This window comes from Panulirus ornatus, chromosome 31 (genome assembly GCF_036320965.1).
Source record: "Panulirus ornatus isolate Po-2019 chromosome 31, ASM3632096v1, whole genome shotgun sequence".
NCBI classification, from domain to species: Eukaryota; Metazoa; Arthropoda; class Malacostraca; order Decapoda; family Palinuridae; genus Panulirus; species Panulirus ornatus.
In genome coordinates this window covers 3,722,441-3,739,056 of record NC_092254.1, presented here as the reverse complement: position 1 = coordinate 3,739,056, position 16,616 = coordinate 3,722,441, and the positions used below count along the sequence as shown (strand labels likewise).

Here is a 16,616-nt window from a genome sequence, read left to right as displayed (position 1 = left end):
CAACAGTGCCCCCACTACCAAGACACGACTCATCTTTAACAGTGCCCCCACTACCAGGACACGACTCACCTCCAATAGTGCTCCCACTTCCAGGACACAACTCGCCTCCTACAGTGCCCTCACCACCAGAGCGCGAATCTCCAACTGTGCCCCCACTACCAGGACGCGACTCACTTCCAACAGTGCCCCCATTACCAGGACGCAACCCACCTCCAACAGTGGGACTACAGTGGCTGATGGGAGTATGTATGTTAGAGTGAGGGCTGGAAGGACGGTACCTGCAGTCCTCCTGTCGACCATGATGCTCATCTTGACGGACCTGCTCCAACCGTCGTACTGAAGTGAGGTGACGACTTTGTCTGAGCTGGGCCACCACATGCATGTATTGATGCGTGACGCTATCAGGGACGATGTGGGTGTTGATGATGTCCTCCTCACTATCCACGACATCCTCCTTCTTGTCTTGCGAGGCGACCATAGCGGCGGCGGCAGCTCTCTCTCTGTACATGTTACACTGAGACACACACTCCGGTACCACAAGGACACCTATACGACCACACTTGGTATTTCTGGTGTAGCAGGATCTCGGTTCGGCACACTTCCTTCCTTGCACTTCCTTACTATCCTCCTGCCTTGCCACGCCCTCACCACCACAATCTACGTCTTCATCTTCAGTGTGGTGTGTGGTGGCTGCTTCGCAGTCAGTGAGGCTGTGGTTCTCAGCAGACAGCGTCCTGGTACCATCAAGCTGCAGGTAGAACCGACTCCTTGACTTCTCCCCAGTCTCCTGAGTTGTCACTTTCCTGTCTCCAGAACGAGGACCCGACTTCCTAAATGAACAAAATACTGATGCCAAGGACCTCCTTCCACCTCTTATAGACGATATGGCGTCGTTCTCTGCGGTCATTCCCAAGAATGTGGGAATTGTCTGGTGCCAAAGGTCACCGTAGGCCACAAGCTGACCACTGCCCACCACCGGTACATACAGCTCCTTCCCCAATTCTTTTCCTACCAATCTTTACCCTCCCCTAACCTTCCTATTTTACCTTACCTCACGTTACAGAAAGGGCACCAAGCAACACTATACTGTAGTCTCATGTTACAGAGAGGGCACAAAGCAAAACTACACAGTATTCACAACTTACAGAAAGGAAACCGAGCATTACAACGCTGAAGTCAGACGTTCCAGAGAGTATACCAAGCAACACTATACTGTAGTCCAACGTTAGAGAGAGAGGGCACCAAGCAACACTATACTCTGAAGTCAAACGTTACAGAGAGAGCATCAAGCACCACTATACTGTAGTCAAACGTTACAGAGAAGGCACCAAGCAAAACTACACTGTAGTCACGTTACAGAGAGGGCACCAAGCAATACTACAATGAAGTCTCACGTCACAGAGAGGGCACCAAGCAACACTACAATGTAGTCTCACGTTACAGAGAGGGCACCAAGCAAAACCACACTGTAGTCTCATGTTACAGAGGGCACCAAGCAACAATATACTATAGTCAGACGTTACAAAGGGCACCAAACAACACTACACTCTCATTACACTTGTCTACATCTACCATAAGTATTATAACTGTACTTCTAAACATAATCATTTTCCTGGGAAACACCAACACACACTTAACTAACTCATATTCATAAACTAACACACTCAGTAGGTGTAGGTAAGGCAACACAAATACACTGAACGCACCACTACCACCGTTGTGGGGAAGGCCGCTGGTGTTGATGTGAGGCAGGTGGTGGCTGGGCGTCCTGGTGTGTGTGTTAGGAGAGGTTAGGGCAGGAGATACATGTGAGCTGGTACTCAGGCCAGGGTTCTGGACGTGAGGCACGCACGGCAGGTTAATGATTACACTCTCTAGGGTACACTGAATACCTTGTAGACGGCTAGCGATGTCTGCCACACCTGCCTCCAATTGGCCAGCCCTGGTGTCTGACACACCTGACTCCAGCTGGCCAGCCCTGGTGTCTGACACACCTGACTCGAGCAGGCCAGCCTTGGTGTCTTCCACACTTAGTGTTCTCGCTTCAACTTCACTCTTCACTCTCACACTTGGACCCTCAACTTGATCCTCACACTTCTTACTATGCTCTTCACTCTCACCTCCAAGTTCTTCGATTCGTTTTGATTTCTTCTTGTCCTTGATGGCGGCGGCAGCATCGACCTGGTACAAAATTTGATACACCGTCTTTCCTTGGGCGGGTCTGATGGCCTGCTCGTCCGCCACCGCACCTGTGAGGTTGGCCGCCTCTGTTGATGTGGGTAACGTAGAGCACCCACTAGCCAACGTCTCTCCCTCCTCTTCCCCAACCTTAACTACCGTCTCATACAATGTTTTGCCCTCGTGAAATTTTACCACCGTGTCTGGAACTGTTTTAAGTTTTTCTGATTCCGACACTCGCACCCTCTCAACTGTTTCCGGCACCGTAACCTTCTCAGTCAGTAATGACGTTTCAGTAGTTCTTTCGCCTAGGATACACTCACTCTTGACTTTCCCTATGTCACTTTCAAGTTCCTCTTTACATTCTCTTTCACCAACTTTGACAGCTGTTTCATACACCGTTTTACCCTCTTCAAATTTCCAAGATGTCTGAGGTACGGTTGCTATTACTGCAGGTTCTTTATCACGAGTGTCAGTTCGCACTGCCCTTGTCTGACCACCTTCCACTTGCTCCAATTCAAGTTGAACTCCGCCTCCCTTTCCTGAAAAGTCCTTGCCTTCGTCTGACTGTGTGGAAGTCTTGGTAAACTCCTTGACTTCCTGTTGACTCAGCTCTACTCCTCCTACCTCTTCGGTTCCTTCAGACACACTTCCTCCCTCTTTACATTTCACTAAAGTATCTGGAGAATATTTCACAGTCTCTGACTCCAGTACGTTGGTCTGCTGAGTTTCTCTCACTGGCCGAGAATCGCTTTTGATTTCATCTATCACAGTTCTAACTTCTGGGATTAAATCTGTTTCAGGTGTAGATATAATTTTTTCTGTATCACCTTCGTTATGACCAATCTTTACAGCTGTTTCATACACTGTTTTCCCCTCTTGAAACTTTACTGTTGTCTCTGGAAAAGTTTTGACTACTTCTGGTTCTTTCAGCAAAGACTTCGCTGTTTCCTGTGAAGGAGCTTCGACTTTAACAAGGTCAGACTGAGCTTCCTCTGTTCTCTCTGAGTCATATAAAACTTTCTCCTCTCTCACTTGCACTTTTAGTTCATAATCTTCCTCATCCTTTGGTTTGACGTATTTATCCTCTGTTTTCTCGTGAACAGCAAGTTCTTCTGAATGACACTCTATATCTTCCTCTCTCAGCCCAACACTCTTATCTTCCCTATCGCTTTTTGTTTCATCACACTTTAATGTTATGTCCAAAGCTATTTCCTCACACTGGGTTTTCTGCTGTTGGCCTGTGACAGCTGCCCCTGATGCTGTGTCCGCTCTCTCTGATTCACATCCGATTTGTTCTAGTTTCACGGCTGTTTCATACAATGTCTTTCCTTGGCTAAACTTTACCTGTGTCTCCTGAACACTTGTTACACTCACCCCATCACTGTCCAGTGCGTCCGTGTGTACTGGAGCCTGAACTTCCTGCCTGCAGCCAGCCTCCTGTCCTTGCTGTGGGTGGAGTGTCGCATGAGATGGTGGCAGGGAGGCGGGTGTGCCGCTAGGGGAGTGTTCGGCCCCAACCCTCACTGCCACAACACCTACCGACCCTCGGGAGTAAGTCTGCAGGGACTTCAAGACAGTGTCCAGCGCCGCAAACGATGATTCAATCGTTCTCAAGTTAGAGTCAATGTCGGTCTCTAACGAGTCAAGGCGGCGGCGATTAGGTGTTGCCGTTGGTAGTGTTAAGGGAAGACTAGTGGGGTGGAGACCCGCCTCCCTCGCACTACTACCAACACTCCCGTCCACTAGTACGTCACCGTTACGTTGGCTGCACTGCATGTCTGACTCACGTCTTGACTCACACCACGTGAGTATCTCTTGTTGTTGTTGTTGTTGTTGTTGTTGTTTTTGTTTCTCTTGTTCCACTTGTTGTTGGTGACGATGTCGTATCTTACCTTTCTTGGGTGGTGGTGGTGGAGGTGGTAGAGGCCGTGTACGGCCACGTCCTACTTGCTTCATCACAACATTCTCATAGTTGTCCAAGTCGCTATTGAGGACAACCTGCGCGGGTTGCGTGGTGCTCACCGTCAGCGTCGCCCTCATGGTCTGTTCTGCCTCCTCATGCTCTTCATCGTCATATCTTTCAAGTTTCAGCTTCTTCCGTCGTTGTGGTGGGTTGAGAGAGCGCCTGCAAGGCTTGCGGGGCCCCTCGCTCTCCTGGGAAGCCACGTCCTCCGTACTGACCACCTTACTGTGTCGTTTGGGTGGAGCTGGCTGGACGACTTGCACGATGGCATACACCTTAGTGCCTCTGGCGGGTCGTGGCGGGCACACCTCACCATTCACCAGCGGCAGGAACTTACGCTCTCGCGGCTTAAGGTGTCGCGGTGGCCGAGGTGGATCGCACTCTACCAGCTGCGGGGAGATGGTTCTTAACCCTTTCTTCTTGGGCGGGATAGGTGGTGGTAGTTCCTTGTCCTCAGGTGTTGCCAGGGATCGAAGTTCCTTCGTTCCCCCTGCCTTCAGGACCTTGGCGTAGGGTGGCACCGATGCCTGACCTTGTTTATTCCCCGTACTCTCCTGACCTTCCTCCTTCACATCTTGTGTTGACACTGAGGTGGTACGCTCGACATCTTTATCTTCACTCCAAGTCTCTCCTGTCCCATTAAGCTCTTCTTTCATAATTAACACCTCTTCTCTCATAGTCCGGACCTCATCTGCATTCGTGGGGACCTCCGCTGCGGGAGTCGTGATGTCTTCTGCATGAGTGGGGACCTCCACTGCGGGAGTCGTGATATCTTCCACATGAGTGGGGACCTCCACTGCGGGAGTCGTGATATCTTCCACATGAGTGGGGACCTCCACTGCGGGAGTCGTGATATCTTCCACATGAGTGGGGACCTCCACTGCGGGAGTCGTGATGTCTTCTGCATGAGTGGGGACCTCCGCTGCGGGAGTCGTGATGTCTTCCACATGAGTGGGGACCTCCGCTACGGGAGTCGTCATGTCTTCTACGTGAGTGGGGTCCTCCGTCATAGTCAGACTGTCTGCTGCAGGAGTGATTTGCTGTGGCGGAGTGTGAGTGTCAGGTGTGTGGCTGTGCCTGAGAGACATGTCTGCCACGAGACCCTGTGGGTGGTGTTGGATAAGGAGTGCAGCGTAAACCTTGTGGCCTCGTGACGGACGCTCCGGCAGGTCTTCCTGTGAGGGACCTTCTACCTTGTCCTCCTGCAGAGTGTCATCATGATGAGACACCTGGGAGGGCGGCTGATGAGCCTGGTACACCTTGTGACCACGACGAGGGGGACGACCAGGACCTTCATCAGGGAACTGTTCCTCCCCCGATCCCTGACTTCCCCAGCTTCTACAACTGCCGGCCGCTGCCTCCTGCTGGGGGGTGTCGGGTGGCACCTCCTGCTGGATGGTGTCGGGCGGCACCTCTTGTTGGGTGGCGTCGGGCGACACCTCCTCCTGGGTGGTGTCGGGCGGTACCTCCTCCTGGATGGCGTCAGGCGGCACCTCCTCCTGGGTGGTGTCGGGCGGCACCTCCTCCTGGGTGGTGTCGGGCGGCACCTCCTCCTGGGTGGTGTCGGGCGGCACCTCCTCCTGGGTGGTGTCGGGCGGCACCTCCTCCTGGGTGGTGTCGGGCGGCACCTCCTCCTGGGTGGTGTCGGGCGGCACCTCCTCCTGGGTGGTGTCGGGCGGCACCTCCTCCTGGGTGGTGTCGGGCGGCACCTCCTGCTGGGTGGTCAACATATGCTGACGACGGATCAGTATGTCTTCATACACCTTCAACCCTCGTCGAGGCTTGGCGGGTTGAGCAGGGGATGGCAAATTCTCCTCCTGCTGCTGGGGGTCAGCAGGGGATGGCAAAGTCTCCTCCTGCTGCTGGGGATCAGCAGGGGATGGCAAAGTCTCCTCCTGCTGCTGGGGATCAGCAGGGAATGGCAAAGTCTCCTGCTGCTGCTGGGGATCGTGGCTGGACGTGACCAGCAGGTTGTCGTACAACTTGTTACCCCGTGGTGGCGGTCTGGGGGAGTGAAGCAACTGGGGGATGATATAGTCCTCTTGCTCTACTCCAGACACCTCAGACTCCACCAGGGTTAAGGACGACGGGACTACCTCTTGATCTGAGTCTTGACGGCGGGGTGGTGTCCGTGAGCGTTCGTGCACGTCTTCCCGGGAGTCGTCCACGTCTCCGTCAGTGGTGGATGGAAGTGCAGAGTCGCCACCTCTGTCTTGGGTCGCCCGCTGGTCGCTGGTTTCAGGGTCGAGTGGTACATGCTGGGGGTGGCAAGATTCCTGTTGCTGGTGGGACTTGGGTGGGGGCGGCGTGGGTGGCGTGGGCAGAGGGGCGGCCTCTGGGATACTACGGGGCCGCCCAGTGTAAGCCAGGATGGGGTAGAACTGTTCCTCGTGTTCCTCGTCCATGTACGTGATATCATCGTACACCTTGACCCAGGTACGACCTACGGGACCCTGGCGACGGCTGGGTTTGTTAGGACTCTCCTCTGCCGCTCCTTTCTTCCTGCTGCGGTTCAGTAGGTTCCGCAGCTGTGGCGGCAGCGACGGCGTCTTAGGCATGGTAGGAAGGTGCGGTACTTGGGGCAGATGCGGCATGGCAGGAAGCTGCGGCATAGACGGTAAGTGTGGCAAACGATCTCGAGATATACCGCGGAAGGAAGGTCTCTTATCTCGGGTTGGGGAGGAAGAGGCTGCTCGCTTCCTACTGAAGGTCTTGAGCTGGGGTTTGGGTGAGTCAGGCACGGGCGGCGCCCTCGGGAGGGAACCTGTGCGGCCAGCGCGGGTGAAGGACGGCAAGAGGCCCACCCTGAGAACACCTGCTCCACCACGGCTCCACACCTGTAACACCATAACAACTGCTGTTACTCCTCATAACCCCACACCTGTAACACCATAACAACTGCTGTTACTCCTCATAACCCCACACCTGTAACACCATGAATCACACCTGTGACACCGTAACAAGTGTTACTATATCCAAATGATTAAATGAAACTCCCTCACTGCCATGCCATCCAACAGGTTAGTATGGTAGACTAGTTAGGGTGAGGGTGGTAGACTGGCTCGGGTGGGGTGGTAGACTGGCCAGGGTGAGTTGGTAGAGTGGCCGGAGTGGAGTGGTAGATTGGCCAAGGTAGGGTGGTAGACTGGTCAGAGTAGGGTGGTAGGCTAGCCAGGGTAGGGTGATAGGCTGGGCAGGGTAAGGTGGTAGACTGGCCAGGGTAGGGTGGTAGACTGGCCAGGGTAGGGTGGTAGACTAGTGAGGGTTGGATGGTAGACTGGTCAGGGTAGGGTGGTAGACTAGCCAGGGTAGGGTGGTAGACTGGCCGGGGTAGAGTGGTAGACTGGTTAGAGTAGTGTTCTACCTGACCGGCCAAACGGGACACACTGAGGCAACCCTCTTCTTGCTCGTTCTCTTGCATTGTGTCGTCGCCCGTCGCCGGGTCTGCTTCGCTGGCAAGGTCGTCTTCGGGTCGTTTTGTCGTTTGTGTTGATGGAGGGTCGTTCTCCTTGCCTCGGGAGGCTGAGCCAGACCTACCAGAAGGAGGTTTCTGGGACGACCCTCGACCACCCAAACTACTCCTGTAATGAGAACCACTTTCAACATTGTGGTACCTTCCTGTACCGTTAGTATGGTACCTTCCTGTTCTGTTTGTATGGTACCTCCCTGTACCGTTAGTATTGTACCTCTCTGTTATGTTTGTATGGTACCTTCCTGTTATGTTTGTAAGGTACCTCCCTGTACCATTAGTATGGTAACTCACCTGTACCATTAATATGGTACCTCCCATCCGGTCAGCCAGCCAGCTAGCCTTCCTGTCAGACAGCTAACTAGCCTACCAGCCGACCAATCAGCTAGCCAGCCTACCTGCCAGCCGACCTGCCAATCAGCCAGCCAGCCAGCCAGCCTCCCTGCCAGACAACCAGAAGGTCAGCTAGCTAGCCAGCAAGCTAGCCAATCAGCCAGCCTCCTTGCCTTCAGACAACCAACTAATCTGCGAGCCAGACAGCCACCTAACATGTTAGCTTGCCAGCCAGGCAACCAATCAGTCTGCCCGCCAGCCAGCCTGCCTGCCAGTCAACCTCCCTGCGAGTAATGAAACCAACAAAGCAGCCAACCAGTCTGCCAGCCAAACAACCAACTAACTAACTAGCCTGCCAGCCAGCCAGCCAGCCAGCTAGCCAGACAGCCAACTAGTCTTTCATCTACCGTGCCAGCAAGCCAGTCAGCCAACCAGCCAGCCAGCCAATCATCCCGACTGCTAAACGAACAACCAGCCAACCAGCCTTCCTGCCTGCCAAACGAACAATCAACCAGCCAGCCCAGTCTCCCTGCCTACCAGACAAACAACCAACCAGCCAGCCAGCCTTCCTGCCTGCCAGACAAATAAACAACCAGCCAGCCAGCCTTCCTGCCCACCAGACACATAAACAACCAAGCACCTCCCTGCCAGACTAGCAAACAACCAGGCAGCCAGACTGACCGTCAGACAACCAATCGGCCAGCTAGCTTACCCACCTGACAGACAAGGAACCAGCCACAAAAACTATGGGTTAGCTTCCTCCTGAGCTGCTGCTGCTGCTGCTGCTGGCTCAGGAGGAGAGCCACAGTGTTGGGTGATGGACACTGGAGAGAGGGAGCCGCCGGGTGATTCAAGGAGCCAAATATACCGGGTGTGCAGGAGGCCGCGGCCCACGTCCTGGCCTCTGCCAAAATTAGCCAGCTTCCTCGTTCTTCCGCTCCACAAGTACGCTATCTACCCTTCCTGGCCACTAACACCTGTTATGAAACGGTTAGTGGCAGAATGATCCCGGTAGTGGCTAGGGGCATCATCACCAGCAGGGAGGGCCATACATATGGGAGTGGCCAGGGGCATCGTCACCAGTAGGGAGGGCCACACGCATGGTAGTAGCCAAGGGCACCATCATCAGAAGGGAGGGCCAGACGTATGGTAGTAGCCAGGAGCACCATCACCAGCAGGGAGGGCCAAACGTATAGTAGTGGAAAGGGGAACCATCATCAGCAGGGAGGGCCACACGTATGGCAGTAGCCAGGGGCACCATCACCAGCAGGGAGGGCCACACGTATGGTAGTGGACAGGGGCACCATCACCAGCAGGGAGGGCCACACGTATGGCAGTAGCCAGGGGCACCATCACCAGCAGGGAGGGCCACACGTATGGCAGTAGCCAGGGGCACCATCACCAGCAGGGAGGGCCACACGCATGGTAGTAGCCAAGGGCACCATCACCAGCAGGGAGGGCCACACGCATGGCAGTAGCCAGGGGAACCATCACCAGCAGGGATGGCCACACGTATAGTAGTGGAAAGGGGAACCATCATCAGCAGGGAGGGCCACACGTATGGCAGTAGCCAGGGGCACCATCACCAGCAGGGAGGGCCACACGTATGGTAGTGGACAGGGGCACCATCACCAGCAGGGAGGGCCACACGTATGATAGTGGACAAGGGCACTATCATGATATCCTCTGGTTCAGCCTACTGACAGCACGTCGTCCGCTGTACAGCACATTGCTCCAATTCTCTCTCTTACGTGCACGCCTCACACCCTCTTGAATGTTAAAGCTCTGAGCCTTCAAATCATCTTCTACTTCTTTCTTGGTTTCCCTGTCTTGCTCGTTCCCTTCACTTCTCACACGTGTATCCTCTTAGTCAACCTCTCCTCACTCATCCTCTCAATGTGACCAAACCATTTTAGCACAGCTATCGCTAATTCTCATTTGCCCTCTTTTTCAACCCCTGCACTTTCCTCTTGGCCTCCTGACGCTTTCTGTTGTATATCTCCCAATCACTCGCCCTCCTTCCCTTAAGCACTGCCCGTATACCTCTCTCTACCCTTTCACTTGCAACTTTACTTCCTCATCCCCACCACTCACTACCCTCTGTCACCTGCCCACTTCCCATCTTCCACGTGCCAAACACTTCTCTCGCACATGCCAGCACTGCTTCCCTAAATGCCTCCCATTTCTCACCCACTCCCCCAAGCTTCGTTTACTTTCACGTTTTGCCTCATCTCTTCTGCTATTTCCTCACACAAGCATTTCTACTAAGTTCACTTACTTTCACCACCATCTTCTCGCCCATATATTTTCCTATTTTTCGAAAATCTTTACAAATCATCCTAGCCTCCACCAGGTAATGGTCAGACATCCCATCAGCCGATCCTCATAGCACATTCACTTCCAAAAATCTGTTTTTCTCGCCTCAGTCAGTATGTACAAGAGGGGGGGGGGGGGGTCCCAGCCCTCCTCTCCCGCCCCTCTTAGTCACCTTCTGCGACACAGGGAATGTATGGGTCGTGTTTTTCTTCCCTTTCCACAAAGATAGAGTACACAGTTATTATTATTATTGTTATTATTATTATTATTATTATTATTATTATTATTATTATTATTATTATTATTATCATCATCATCATTATTATCATTATCATTATTATTATACGATGAACACGAAATATCCAACATTCACGAAGACTGCCACATATAAAGGAGCCAGAACAAATATGCAACGATAACAATGAAGGATGGTGCAGGAAGCTGTCATACACATTTCTCAGAGATGATAAACTGATAATATTGGAGGATTTCACTCATAAGTAGATAGACTGAGGGAACTTGGCATTCTCATGGTGATGGGGAGTCATGAAGACACAAGTATTCGAAAGTATACAGGAAAATGTTCCCTACCAACATGTTAGTAAACCCAATACGATGAGAGGGACAATCCTTCACACATACTATGTATATATATGTTCAATGATCAACAAAATTGAACTTTTTTCTCTTATCAAAAATGCAGTGTAACGTACCAAGGATGCCGCTACATGATGTATGAACGAAGGTCAAATGATAAGACTTGTACCAGTTCAAACTTTTCGTTGCAGAAATTCAGTATTACTGGGAAGAAAGTATATAAAGAAGGTCTATCCAGGACAAGCTAAAAAATTGAGCTTTTAACCTTCTGTGGCGGCGATCTTCACTAGCTAAAAGCTTCCAGCTTTGGACCTCCCATAGTGCTCTGACTCAGGGTCTCCCCCCTGTAAACATCCAACAGTCATGTGCAAGCATTCCTTCGTTCCAGAAACCCTGGCTGGTATCGACGCTCCATCGCGCTGATGTCCTGATGGAAGCGCCCTCCTGGTTCGCCAGACACAGCTCCAAGGTTCTCCACACAAACGTCCAGATGTGAATGGAGGAAATGCACCTTGAGCGACATCCTACATCTTTTCACGCCGCCTTCAAAATCCGATCTTATGTTTCCCAAGAAATGTTCACATCGCCAACAGAATGAGTTGCAGGCCTCCAGCTCCAAGTCATCAAGATGTGCTGTGCTGAAATTGTGGTCTGTCAGGAGTTCCTTTATCTGCAGACCGACGAAGATGCCTTCTGTCAACTTGGCCTCTGTGATCTTCGGAAAATTTTCCACCACGTACTCGAACCCTCTCGAGTTTCCCTTGGCATCGGGGGAAGAGGAACGTCTTATGGATCAACCAGAGGCTTAACCTGGATACTGGAAATTCCTGACTCATATGATCTTCGTTGAGGCCAGTCCGACTCCATATAATGCCTGGAGGTTGCTCGACTATCCCAGAGGCATTAAAAACAGCAGTATTTCGTGAATCCTGACTGCATTCCCATCAGCATGCTGATCACTCTCAAGTCCCCACATATTTTCCAGATGCAATTTTTGTATTTCATGGCATCTAGGAGCGCCTGCATGTTCTCATAACATTCTTTCATGTGCACTGATGATCTACAGAAAGGGGGGGGGGGGTTCTTGTTACCATTGTGGAGCAGCACCGCTTCCACACCGCTTAGATGAGTCGATGACCAAGCGGCAATGAGGGGGATCATCACGCTCTTGGGATAAGCTGTGGAATAACGCGTCAATGTTGTTGCACAAACAAGTGGCCCATCCACGGAAACATGAGGAGTACGCGTCTGACTCCTGAAATAAGTTATGCAAGCGTCCCTTTTGAGCAGACATTTTCCTTTTACACGAGATGCTAAAAGCTCAGCTTTATCTTTCGACTGTGCCAAATCTCTTATGAAAAGTAGACGTAGTACAAGAAAACGAATTGCCATATCGGAATCAGCGTCCAAACCTGCATCAGGTCCACCACAAGCCACGTATCATGAAAATTAGTTGTTGACCATTGTTGTGATAACTGACAGTGTTAAGAAAGATGAAGTCAAACTGAAAGAGGAGATATAATCTTGGAAACTACAGACCACAGCAAGATATGATCATGGAAAGTACAGACGTCAGCAAGATAGGATCCTTGAAACTACAGAAACTTTAACAAAATATGATCCTGGAATTTAAAGAAATCTCAAGATATCATCCTAGAAACTACAGGGACCTCAAGAAGATATAATCCTGCAAACAACAGACATCTCAAAAAGGTAATTACCCTGAAACTCGGCCAAATATAATTGTGGAAACGTAAACATCTCAAGATATAATCCTGGAAACTACAGAGATCCTCAAGCAGATATGATCCTGGAAACTAGAGAGGCCTCAACAAGATATGACCCTGGAAACTAGAGAGGCCTCAACCTTTTCTATGCTAATATAAATTGACAACTGGATTCTATAATCCAGGTATGAAGGGCAGTGTGAAGAGGAGTCGGGTACCGCTAACCTGAAACACAAAGATAAAGTTGGGAAAGAAGGAAGAGGGTCTTGTTAAAAGTTGTCAAAAAGAGAAACCCTAGCGAAAATTATAGGCGACACTCCCGCCAACCAGCAGCGCTAGGCAACATACAGCAGTACCAGGCAACATTCCTGCCAACCAGCAGTACCAGGCAACATTCCTGCCAACCAGCAGTACCAGGCAACATACAGTAGTACCAGGCATACCATACAGCAGTACCAGGTACCATACAACAGTACCAGGTACCATACAGCAGTACCACGCACCATACAGAAGTACCAGGTACCATAAGCATACTAGGCACCATAAAGCATACCAGGCAAAATACAGCAGTACCAGGCACCATACAGCATACCAGGCACCATACAGCAGTACCAGGCACAATGTATAAACAGTACCAGGCACCATACAGCATACCAGGCAAAATACAGCAGTACCAGGCACCATACAGCAGTACCACCCACCATACAGCAGTACCAGGTACCATACAGCATACCAGGCACCATACAGCAATACCAGGCACCATAATGCATACCAGGCACCATACAGCATACCAGGCACCATACAGCAGTACCAGACACCATATAGCATACTAGGTACTATACAGCAATACCAGGCAAAATACAGCAGTACCAGGCACCATACAGCATACCAGGCACCATACATCAGTACCACGCACCATACAGCAATACCAGGTACCATACAGCGTACCAGGCACCATACAGCAATACCAGGCACAATACAGCATACCAGGCACCATACAGCAATCTCAGGCACCATACAGCATACCAGGCACCATACACCAATACCAGGCACTATACAGCATACCAGGCACCATACAGCAGTACCAGGCACCATACAGCATACCAGGCACCATACAGCAATACCAGGCACCATACAGCATACCAGGCACCATACAGCAATACCAGGTACCATACAGCATACCAGGCACCATACAGCAATACCAGGCACCATACAGCAGTACCAGGTACTAAGCATACCAGGCACCGTACAGCAGTACCAAGTACTAAACAGCATACCAGGTACCATACAGCAGTACCAGGTGCAAAACAGCATACCAGGCACCACACAGCATACCAAGCACCATATAACAGTACCAGGCACCATACAGCATACCAGGCACAATGCATGAACAGTACAATACCAGAATGTATCACCACGTACCAGAAGGTGGACATGTCAGCAGGTTAGAGGTGGGTGATGGTAATGCAGGAAGCTGTTGTGGTCCAAGTTCACACTTCGTCCTGGTTTATTGTTGTAATAATGGTCCCAAAGCCACTGACACCACCACCACAACACCACTAGGGTCTTGGTGTTGCACCACAAATCCCAGAGCCCCTGACACCCTCCACCACAACACCACTAGGGTCTTGGTGTTGCACCACAGATCCCAGAGCTCCGGACACCACCACAACACTAGTATATCTTTAACAACTTTATTTTAACACAAGTTTCTTTCCATACAAATTTCCTTCACTGTATCTCTGACTCAGCACCGGTGGTAGGTGGGAAATACCATTATGGGGGGAACAGAAGCAGTCTTACACCATACTGGGGGAGGAGCCTGGGGTTCTGGGGTCGCATGTGGAGCTGGGGATCCGGAGCAGCTCCTGGTGGACAGGAATATTGTTCCTGGAGTACGATATTGTGGTCCCTGTGGCCAGGTCTCCTACACTCACACTGGCAGTGGCCAAGCATTTGGCCCTCCCCTGCCACCAGCCAAAGTATTTCTGGCCTGCCCGCTCCATCTGCCCTCCACACTCTCCGGTCCTCTCCTGCCCTCCACACTCTCTGCTCCTCACCTGCCCTCCACACTCTCTGCTCCTCGCCTGCCCTCCACACTTTCCGGTCCTCATCTGTCCTCCATACTCTCTGATCCTCTCCTGCCCTCTACGCTCTCTGCTCCTCACTTCCCCTCCACACTCTACGGTCCTCACCTGCCCTCCACACTCTCTGGTCCTCACCTGCCCTCCACATTCTTCGGTCCTCACCTGCCCTCCACACTCTGTGGTCTTCACCTGCCCTCCACACTCCGTGGTCCTCATCTGCCCTCCACACTCTGATCCTCACCTGCCCTCCACATTCTTCGGTCCTCACCTGCCCTCCACACTCCTTGGTCCTCACCTGCCCTCCACACTCCTTGGTCCTCACCTGCCCTCCACACTCCCTGGTCCTCACCTCCCTCCACATTCCCTGGTCCTCACCTGCCCTCCATATTCCCTGGTCCTCACCTGCCCTCCACACTCCCTGCTCCTCACCCCCCTCCACATTCCCTGGTCCTCATCTGCTCTCTACACTCTACGGTCCTCACCTGCCCTCCACACTCTCTGTCCTCATTTTTTCTCCATCTTGGAAGAGAGAAGAATGAGGGGGGTGACCTCATCACAGCCTTATGTTTTTAAAAGAGATCGATGTTATAGACAATGGACAGATGTTGGAGGGATGACGGGCTAGATCAACATGAGGACTAAACATGATATTAAGAAACTTGTTAATAAGGATGTCAAGGCATACTGTTGTAGTACAAGTGTTGCATATATGGAACAGAATGTCTGAGGACTTGGTTAATGCAGAGATCATCCATAAATCTAAGAAGCTGATGATAGGAGAGAATGTTCATGAGATGGAGCCTTTCCAGTATAAGACTGCATGACTAGAGAGTTGAAAGAGGTAATTACAAATTGGTAACTACCATCTGTGATCCTGATATACCATTCCAACTGTGGTGCTCACCATCCAGCCCTCCACACCCTGGGGTGCTGGTGCGTATGGCTGGGTGGTGCGTCAGTCCGGGAGTCTGGTGGTATGGCTGTATCAGTAGCGAGCCCCAGGGGGAAGGCCTGGGGGTTAATGTATATGTCACACAAGAAATTTGTCTGTTGGCAGGGTGGGGGAGGGGAAGGGTTCTCGGGTTATGATGTGTTCTATTCTCATGGGATCGTTGATGCTTTTGTAAGAGTAGTTTAAGAATGTGGGATTTTACTTTTGCTCTCTTAAAGCCGATATTTCGATATTTAATAACTTATGAGTGGGAAGGTTATGATGGAGAGTGAAAATGTGGGTTAAGATAGTTAATAGATGATGTAATATAAGAATAAGTGTAAAAGCATATACATAACCTGGCTCTTCTCAGGATACACGTATCTTGTTCGGTCTGGTAGAAGTGAAATTCCATCGTTCGGGGTTCAAAGTGATCATCATATACCTCGGCGGCCATGGACAGGTGGGTGCGACCATTGTGCTCAGGTGCTACGTGAGACATTAGCACCTGAGCTTCTCTACTACAGATCTTACAAACATTAATTCAAGTTCTTTATCCTTACAGGTATCTGGTTTCGCCCAACATATTTGCGAAATTCTAGTTCTATCCGATAAGGATGTACAAATGGCGTCCAAATATCATACGAAATTAGCCATCTTTCTCAAAAAAAAGACTGCTTTGATGACCCGAAATTAGACCGGGGGAATGTAAGTGTGGTAGTGTGTAGAGTAAAGGTACTCATGCTTAGTGTAAGTGTGGTAGTGTGTAAAGTACAGGTACAACTGACCAGCTCACTGCTTAATGTAAGTGTGGTAGTGTGTAAAGTACAGATACATCTGACTAGCACATTGCTTAATGTCAGCTTCAGTTGCACATGAAACATGTTAAATAATCATGCCAGTTGTTAGACGTCCATAAACTCATAAAAATTTCTAGTCATTAATGTCATTATACCATGACTAGTTGACTATACGTTATTTATGTATATATATATATATATATACATATATA

General features: G+C 50.9%; 1 protein-coding gene across 4 annotated transcripts in view; it reads right to left on the bottom strand.

Annotated features, from left to right (window-relative positions):
* Positions 1 to 14,667, bottom strand: part of LOC139758719 (uncharacterized) — a 31,001-nt gene extending 16,334 nt beyond the window's left edge. Inside the window, exons 1-3 of one of the 4 annotated variants that reach the window (XM_071680409.1) lie at positions 14,009 to 14,667; positions 7,509 to 7,725; positions 2,121 to 6,981 (exon numbers count right to left, since the gene is read on the bottom strand). In XM_071680409.1, the coding sequence (XP_071536510.1) occupies positions 2,121 to 6,981; positions 7,509 to 7,725; positions 14,009 to 14,022 (5,092 nt within the window). In that variant the 5' untranslated portion in view covers positions 14,023 to 14,667. Of the gene's footprint in view, positions 1 to 1,706; positions 6,982 to 7,508; positions 7,726 to 7,907; positions 8,110 to 14,008 lie in introns of those variants that run through there. The other 3 variants (XM_071680406.1, XM_071680408.1, XM_071680407.1) reach the window with 3 other exon arrangements.
* Positions 14,668 to 16,616: the final 1,949 nt, after the last annotated feature.